This window comes from Electrophorus electricus, chromosome 15, assembly GCF_013358815.1.
Source record: "Electrophorus electricus isolate fEleEle1 chromosome 15, fEleEle1.pri, whole genome shotgun sequence".
Taxonomy (NCBI): domain Eukaryota; kingdom Metazoa; phylum Chordata; class Actinopteri; order Gymnotiformes; family Gymnotidae; genus Electrophorus; species Electrophorus electricus.
The window spans coordinates 9,487,711-9,496,716 of record NC_049549.1 but is presented as its reverse complement, the minus strand read 5'-3'; the positions used below and the strand labels follow the sequence as shown (position 1 = coordinate 9,496,716).

The window sequence follows — 9,006 nt, the reverse complement described above, 5'->3', positions numbered from 1 at the left end:
CACTTCCCCGGAGTGTTCACTTCCCTGGAGTGTTCACTTCCCCAGAGTGCTCACTTCCCCGGAGTGTTCACTTCCCCGGAGTGCTCACTTCCCCGGAGTGCTCACTTCCCCGGAGTGCTCACTTCCCTGGAGTGCTCACTTCCCCGGAGTGCTCACAGGCTATCAGAGAGTTAATAGTTCTTTCCTCCTGATCATTGTTCACACAGCCTTGTTGATGTTTATGATTATGAGAGTATTATTACTCCTGGCTTTGAAGAGCATACTTTGTGTGTGTGTGTGTGTGTGTGTGTGTGTGTGTGTGTGTGTGTAATTCATGATTAAACTTGTCATTTCTCTCTGTTTTACTTGATTTCTTACTCTCTCTCTCTCTCTCTGGTGCTTTTCTCAGTTGTTCGGTGTTTCTCCTTGATCGCCTCAGTCATGAACTCGTGGCCAAAGTGTTTGACGGTGGAGTGGTGAACGACGATGAGGTGTGTGTGTGTGTGTGTGTGTGCGCGTGTGCGCGCGCGCGCGTATCCCACCGCAGCGTGACGGCATTCCTTTCCTCTCTCCGGGACAGAAGGAGTTCCGCATCCCTGCGGATCAGGGAATCGCCGGACACGTGGCCACTACGGGGAAGATCCTGAACATCAAGGACGCGTACTCCCACCCGCTCTTCTACCGCGGCGTGGACGACAGCACGGGCTTCCGCACCCGCAACATCCTCTGCTTCCCTATCAAAGACGAGAACGGAGGTGCGGCCCCGCCCGCTAACGCCCCGCCCCCCCCACGGCCCCGCCCCCGAGCAGCCCCACTCTTCCTTAGCATGACGCCTCCCCTCTGCTCAGACAGCAACAAACAAAAGGAGAAAGAAACAAGACAAACGATTTAAATGCATCTATTAAATATAAGATCATGTGTTTATGTACTCTGCATAAAATACTGCGGTTTAACCCATCGTGTCAGTTAGTTTGGGTGGTTAGGGATGCCTGTGTATATGGGGCTCTGTCTGCCCACGCTGGCTGAGTTTAGTCATAGACTAATGATGCTGTCAGTGGTTTCCATTAAATTTCCAAAAATATTCTGAATTGGTAATTTTCTGAAAGTCAGAGTCGGGGACATGCGTCAAAGTTATACTGCAGCTCCAGCCAGAGGACCAAAACGGACCCGATTGGCTTCCCTCTCCAGCTGAAATGACTTAGGCCTTCACTTCCATGTGGAAACCAGTCCCAAGCCCTAACTGTGTGTGTGTGTGTGTGTGTGTGTGTGTGTGTGTGCAGCAGATTTAGATGCTCTCAGGGTGGATTTGTGTGTTGGCTTTTACAGTCTGAAGTGTGTCCTGCTGTTTCTGTGTGTGTGTGTGTGAGTACTCATGAATGTGATTAGTGCTGACACAAGCACTCAATCGCCAATGCCAGAAGACTCACTAACACTGTCAATCTCTCTCTCCCTCTCCCAGAGGTGATTGGAGTGGCTGAGTTGGTGAATAAGACTAACGGGCCGTGGTTCAACCGCTTTGATGAGGATTTGGCCACTGCCTTTTCCATCTACTGTGGGATCAGTATTGCCCATGTAAGCGACACTAATACAAACAGATGACAGAGTCTCTGCTGTGCAAACGGTTTTACCTGATCAGCGTAAGAGGCCCAAAGCTGCAATTTATCTGTCAAGGGCCTGCCAATGAAGTCTTCATACATCACTATTGGTGCGTCAGGAAAGCCATGATAAATTAGAACTGTTTTATGCCTTATTCTACCACAAGAGGGTGCTGTTCGAGATCAACAGAACTGCGCAACAGATGTGCGGCAGTAGCACAAACGCAACACAAAAAGGAAAGAGCTGTAAGCACCGTGGAGCCACCGGCTATCCGCTGGTCCTTGTCGAGCTGTAGTTAACAAAGTGAAGTTTGTTAATTAGTGCTGTTATCACAGGGCTGAAATTCTGCCCCTGGACAATGCAGCAGGTGTCTTGCGAGTAGCGGAGGAGCCACAAAGCCAACAGAACTGAATCGATCGCGTTCGTTTTTGTTTGTTTTTTTATCATGATGTTTTGAAAGCTGTCAAAGCACAGCAGAGGCCTGCAACTGAAATGAACGAACGTGCTCACGTTTAAATCCGGGATGTGGACGTGCACGTGTTTGCTGGGGGCTGCTTTCGCGGTTCACCGAGGCTGGCGGCGGATGCCCGGGTCAGGGCCGTGGGGTTGGGTCTCACGGCGTGACCTCTGACCCCCCCCCCCTCTCTCTCTCTCTCTCTCTCTCTCTCTCCACAGTCTCTGCTCTATAAGAGAGTGCACGAGGCTCAATTCCGCAGCCACCTGGCCAATGAGATGATGATGTACCACATGAAGGTGTCTGAGGAGGAAGTGACGCGGCTGCTGTGCGGCGGCATCCAGCCCGTCCAGAAGATCCACCAGGACTTTGCCCAGTTCACCTACACGCCTCGTTCGCTGCCGGACGACAGCACGCCCATGGTGGGGGGGTGGGCGTGGTCGTGTTTGGGTGGGCGTGGGCACTTGAGAATTTATGCATCAGAGCGTTCGAGGTGTTAAAAGGTTTCATCCTTTTTTTTTTGTCTTTTTTTTTTCTTTCTAGGGCATTCTAAGCATGTTTGAGGACATGGGCTTCATAAACACCTACAAGATTGACCTGCACACGCTGGCCAGGTATGTGTGACTCACTCTCTCACCACCAGTGTTGGACCAGTGTCTCTCTCTCTCTCTCTCTCTCTCTCTCTCTCTCTCTCTCTCTCTCCCTCTCTCTGTCTCTCTCTCTCTCTCTCTCTCACCCTCTCTCTCCCTCTCTCTCCCTCTCCCTCTCCCTCCCTCTCTCTCACCCCCCCCCCCACCCTCTCTCTCTCTCATCCACCCGTGCGTGTCATTTCTGACGCCGGATTCGGTTCGGATTAAATCAGCTAATTACCAAGGCCTTTGTGATGCGAGTCGGAAGCGCTGACCCGCGCGATGCTTCAGAGCCGGATCAGAGGAACCCGGGCCCGCGTCATCACTCTCATCATCCTCATCATCCTCTGCCTCTCTTTTGGTTGGCCTGCCTGGGCGAAGGTCTGCTCGGTTTCCGCGCGCGTGATTAATTCCTCTCCTGATCCCGCCCCCCCTCCGTCGTGAAATCCCTCTCCTTGTCTACATCCTATAACCCCCCCCCCTCCCCTCCGCCTCCACCCTAAAATCTCTCTCTTCATTCTGAAATCCCACCCCTGCTGTCAGATCTAGGGGTGGAGACGCCCTCGGACCTTTTATATTAACCGCACGGTGTTACCTGGCAACTGCCCGGGGCCAGACGGCACGGTGTGGTCAGGGCATTGGGAGCGGGATGCCGTTAGTGGTGCCACGCTTAGTCCGAGCTGGAAATGGGAGAGCAGCTTTAATAATGGAGCAGGTGTCAACTGCTTGCTTGCTGCTGCAGCCACAGAGGAAGGGACAGAGATATGATAAAAGCCAGCCAAGCTGCTAGAGACACAGAGGATTCATACTTAATTCACACTTTATTGCACGGGTACTGATCTAAGGCTGATGGTGATTATTGTGATAATATTATTTTTATATTGGCTGTATAGGTGTGCCAGACATTTCAGATGTTGGTAATAATCACAATGTCTGTAAATTGGTAGTTATGATGTGTCCTACCAAGTATAACATTGAATTCTGTGTGTGTGTGTGTGTGTGTGTTTAGGTTTTGTCTGATGGTGAAGAAGGGCTATAGGGATCCTCCCTACCATAACTGGATGCATGCCTTCTCTGTTTCCCACTTTTGCTACCTGCTCTACAAGAACCTAGAACTCTCTGACTACCTCGAGTAAGAATGAACACACACACAGAAAAGCTCTTCCTACAAACAAGCTGAAACTTGCTGCCTGTTGTCTACTGTATTTCTGGTACTAATAATATGCACAATCACAGATGCTTAGTGATAAATCTTTTGTGTTCCCTTTGTCTGCTGTCTCCAGGGACATCGAAATCTTTGCTCTGTTTGTGTCCTGCATGTGTCATGATCTGGACCACCGCGGGACAAACAACTCGTTCCAGGTTGCCTCTGTAAGCACTGTGCTCTTCTTGTCTGGAGCTGCACGTTGGTTTCCCAAGCAACTGTTACTGTGGTTATAACTACGCTCTAGGGAACTGTGCTGTAGGAGTGTATAAAAAGCTTTGATGTGGATTTTTTTCCCTTTTCTTTCAGAAATCTGTTCTGGCAGCCCTTTACAGTTCTGAGGGATCAGTTATGGAGGTAAACACGCACACGTGCACATACACTCGTTCACACGCACGGTTATGCAAAACGCAAGTGCACATACACTCATACAAATGCAGACACACCCACACAAGCAGACTCACTCTCTCTCTCTCTCTTTCTCTTTCTCTCTCTCTCTCTCTCACACACACACACACACACACACACACACACACACACACACACACACACAGAGAGAGACCTAAGGAATTACATTCAAATATGAATTTGTATTAACCTAAGATACGTACGCAGACATCTCTAACTCATATTTGATTATGTGTGAATGTGTGTCGTTTTGCTGTATTAAAAACATTTACAACACACTGCAAGGATTGCATCACTGAATGAAACTGTGCTTTGAAGACCAGAAAGTGGACAGAGCGCCCTGTAGAGTTTAGCATACTTCCGAATGCCTGCAATAACTGGGTCAGGTGTGGTAGACTAGCTAATCTTATCAGAGAGGTAGACTAGTGCTGGAGCTAATCTCAGCAGACTGGTAGACTAGTGCTGGAGCTAATCTCAGCAGATTGGTAGATCTCCGTGTATGGAGTTGGACACCCTAATTTAACACATCTGGCTGCAGTAATTAGACACTTCCCAATACCATAATTAGTAGAATCAGATGTGCTGGATTAGGGATGGGTTAAGATCTAATTTAAGGTATTTTATCCAAATTGGTATTGCCATGTGTGTGAAAGGCCAGTCCTGCAAATGGGAACTGATGGATACGGATACACTGCCTTGTAGGCACAGGTGAGATACAGCATAAGGGTGGGTTACAGTTACGACCATCTACAGCTACAGTTTGTTTTTTGTTTTTACAACTCGACCTCGACCTGTTGCAGAATCTAATTTGTGGGACTCTGCTGCCCTCTAGTGGCCATCCTTGAGTGCAACTTGGTGGGTAACTGCGTACGTCTTGTGTTTATTCAAACAGAGGCATCACTTTGCTCAGGCCATCGCCATCCTTAACACGCATGGCTGCAACATCTTTGAGAAGTTCAACAGAAAGGTGCGATATGCATGTGCTCCTACTACGTTTCTAGATCATATGAACTTAATTAATCACAGAGCAGGATGAAACAAGTGATAAAAAAAAAAGAGACGTTGTCTAGTACTTTATTTAAGATGTTCTATTAATGAACACTGCATGTATGTATGTATTTATGTAGGTATATAACTATTTTATATCTTGCATTAGAAAGCAAAAGTGCATTATTTTAGCATCTTAAATAAACAAAGTAATTCAATGCATTTACTGGCCAAGTATCCTGTAGAAGTGCCACTCCTGTGGTCCTGATGTTGCAGTGTTTCTTTTGCTCTGGTTGCCAGGACTACCAGAGAATGCTGGACCTGATGAGGGACATCATTCTGGCCACTGATCTGGCACATCACCTCCGTATTTTTAAAGACTTGCAGAAGATGGCAGAGGGTAAATAATCGAGGGAGGGAAACAGGAGCCTGTTATGACTGAACAATGACTGAACACACCCTCACTGTATTATGATCTATACACGCTTAATAAAATCTTGATAATAAAAGTGTTTGGCCACCTTACAATGAAATGGACATCTTGGTCTGTTCTAGACGTCTCTCCTTCCTGTGTGTGTCCTTAGCTGGCTACAACCCCAGGAGTGTGACCCACCGTAGTCTGCTCTTATGCTTGCTCATGACCTCCTGTGACCTCTCAGACCAGACCAAGGGCTGGAAGACCACCAGAAAGATTGCCGTGAGACGCTCAATTTAGCCTTTTTTAACTTTTCCTTTATCTTGAGAATCTCCGTTCAATTTCAAAGACTCTGCACAAGAGTGAGACGAAACGGCAGCAGCAGCTGCTCTGTGCTCAGGCCCTTGGGCCGTCTCTGGCGCGTGTGCGATCCATATTTTTACTTTCTTGGCTTTTAACACTCCCTGTTTGTGTTCTAGGAGCTCATCTACAAAGAGTTCTTCTCACAGGGTGACTTGGTACGTACATGCGTGCGTGTGTGTGCACTATTATGTATTATCTTTTCTTAGAAGTGATTTCCGTAAACATAAAAAAAGTTTTGTGCCAAATATTCGCTAGCCTTTAGTCTATTTTCAGGGTGTGTATTTGCGTTTGTGTAATTGTTTGTGTATTGTGTTCATGTGTGTTTGTGTGTGTGTGTGTGTGTGTGTACGTATGCGCGCGCATGTGTGTGCAGGAAAAGGCGATGGGGAACAGGCCCAGTGAGATGATGGATCGGGAGAAGGCTTACATCCCAGAATTACAGATCAGCTTCATGGAACACATCGCAATGCCCATCTATAAGTGAGGCTCTTCACATGCTTCACTTTAACTTAAATGTCAAGCAAAAGATGTCCACAACATACATTCATTTATTCAGGGTCTAATTCACCAAATATTTTGTAAATTCCTTCTGCCTGAAAAAAATGCTTTGTGACAATAGACTTATTATTATTATGGTTATTATTGCTGGTTTATTAATGCTTGCTCCACCTTTACCACCTGATAGGCTACTCCAGGAGATTTTTCCACGGTCGTCAGAACTTTACGAGCGTGTGGCAGCCAATCGCGTGCAGTGGGCGAAAGTTTCTCACAAGTTCACTATCCGCGGCTTGCCTAGCAACAACTCCCTTGACTTCCTCGACGAGGAGTTTGAGCTGATGCAATCCCAGGGTGCATTTGGGGATGACGGTCACCGCATGAATGGATGCCTAGAGGAAGACTGTGGCAAGAGAGACCAGTGATGTCACAGGCCATCCTGCTGACCAATGACCGATGACTCGCACTGAGAAAAGGTAGCCGTTTCTCCTTTTTGTCATCGTCACGGAGATGGTTTTGGAGGGAAGACCAGATTAGGACATTAACTGGCGGCTGTGTTGAGACACTGAAGTTTGTGGGCGGGGCATAGATGCTGCAGCTAATGATGTCATTTCCATGCATTCAGAACATTTGTGCATCAAGAACATTTTTTCTTGTTGGTAGAGTCCTCAAGTGCTTGGTGTAGCCTCGTGTTTTCATAAAATGTGTCAAAAAATATTTCAGAATGTTCTTTACCATTTACTTAACCCATATTTTGATAGCTGAACAAAGCCTCATACATTTTTTAGTTTTTATATTCCATCCTACTTTCCAAAACGTAATAAGATCACATCTAAATGTACATGTACAATGTATACAAGCAGATGGGGGGGGGGGGGGGGGGGGGGGGTTTATAAATATTAGCCCAAATGTTTCTTCTAATAAGCAGCTATGTAACTGTTTCACGCTAGCTGTTCAGCTGTACCTGCGAATGCACTAGCAGTCCGTCAGGCAACATCTGCAGCTGTAGTTTCCCCCTTTGTGATTTATGGAAAATTATGACAATCAAGCTACTGGAGTCGATCAGAAGCCTATAGCTTACCTCATTCCTACCAGGCATTCAGACATAGATAAAGCTAAGGTTCATTTAGGGGGTTATAGTCTTTTGTTGATTTTCTGTATTTATATTGTTGTAGCTACACGTGCTACAGCGGAATGGTTTTCATCATGTCATTCCCCAGGAAGGATGTTCAGACGTGTCTCCTCTTTAGCCCAGTTCCCCTTTGCGTTTGGTTTCTTTTGGTCTGTACATCTTTCCACTAAAACACCAGCGCCTCCGTGACACTCGTTGGGTCAGTTGCAACGAACCTCAGGCTGAACTGTTGACCGAGCCCCTCAGCGCGCCAGTAGCTGGACCCTCTGCTCAAATCGAAATGCCGTCAGCTTCAGCCTCGTTCTGTCTCAGGCTCTGTTTTGGCAGCCAGGCCCGGAGCCCTGGGGCCTGCGCGACGGATCCCTCTGCTCACAACTTGGTCCTGGTACAGATTGGCTTTCATTCTCACCCATTTATTCTCATCCATATTATGAGATGCTGGAGGCTGTATCTATGTTGGATCTGAAGAAACAGAAAAAACAACCCCCCCCACAAGCTCTGAGTTGCACTAATCAGACATGAACGCTGCAGGTTTAGAAAGTTCTTGCCAGGGATTTGTAAAGGGGTTTGGCTGAACAGCTGAAGCCAGCAGGCACAACTCATTAGCGCAACCATCTGGGTGGCACAGGTTAGGATTTTAACTTTAACACCTCTGACACTAATGCAACAGTAACAGCATCTGTCCTATGCAAGGCAACTATGCATCACCATGCGTTATCGTAAGTTTACATGTGTATTACTGAAAGCTTTGATGTTTTTATTTAGCTTAAATGTTTGAACTCTCCTTGCTCTGTTGCTAGGAACCAAATTAATTATGCCTGATGCAAGTGTTAATCTACGTTGTGTTTGGCCTCCATGTTGTGTGATATCTTAATTTTAACCATAACAATCTCAGACTCATAATTCACAATTCTTCAGATCCAAAAATTAAAGTGTGTTGGCTTATGGCCAAAATCATTCTCCTGCAACCAAAAATATGCGACGGTGATATGTTTCTCGTACCACGTGACCCAGCTCAGACCATTCTGAAGACCTCCTTCAGATTCTGGCATGAAAACCCTTTACAGGACTTGCTGTGACTAACATACTACAGAGTCCAAAACTGCTTGAATTAAAGGTTTGTCGGAAGCACGAGACGTCTTAACTGGCGTAACATCAGCAGCTCCCCCACCGATGTCTCGCTAAGTGTTCGTTGCAATTAACCCAAAAAGCATGACCAGCTTCACTCTGCTCGCGGGATTTCGCAGTACCTGGCAACCGGACAGAATGTGGGGAATGTTGCGTTCACTTTGCAGAGGCGTTATGATAATGTGTACATAATGTCTGTACATGATGTGCAAGGGC

At 46.9% G+C, this 9,006-nt stretch overlaps 1 protein-coding gene across 7 annotated transcripts in view; it reads left to right on the top strand.

Annotated features, from left to right (window-relative positions):
• The window catches only part of LOC113581583 (cGMP-dependent 3',5'-cyclic phosphodiesterase), a 168,375-nt gene extending 160,981 nt beyond the window's left edge, over nt 1-7,394 (top strand). For 6 of the 7 annotated variants that reach the window (XM_027016822.2, XM_027016826.2, XM_027016825.2 and 3 more), the window contains 14 exons: nt 389-470; nt 560-734; nt 1,439-1,551; nt 2,251-2,451; nt 2,573-2,643; nt 3,668-3,790; nt 3,942-4,029; nt 4,172-4,219; nt 5,163-5,237; nt 5,558-5,657; nt 5,842-5,954; nt 6,152-6,190; nt 6,409-6,515; nt 6,721-7,394. In XM_027016822.2, coding sequence (XP_026872623.2) covers nt 389-470; nt 560-734; nt 1,439-1,551; nt 2,251-2,451; nt 2,573-2,643; nt 3,668-3,790; nt 3,942-4,029; nt 4,172-4,219; nt 5,163-5,237; nt 5,558-5,657; nt 5,842-5,954; nt 6,152-6,190; nt 6,409-6,515; nt 6,721-6,955 — 1,570 coding nt within the window. In that variant the 3' untranslated portion in view covers nt 6,956-7,394. The remainder of the gene's footprint in view (nt 1-388; nt 471-559; nt 735-1,438; nt 1,552-2,250; nt 2,452-2,572; nt 2,644-3,667; nt 3,791-3,941; nt 4,030-4,171; nt 4,220-5,162; nt 5,238-5,557; nt 5,658-5,841; nt 5,955-6,151; nt 6,191-6,408; nt 6,516-6,720) is intronic. The other variant, XM_027016823.2, reaches the window with a different exon arrangement.
• The last annotated feature ends 1,612 nt before the right edge of the window (nt 7,395-9,006 follow it).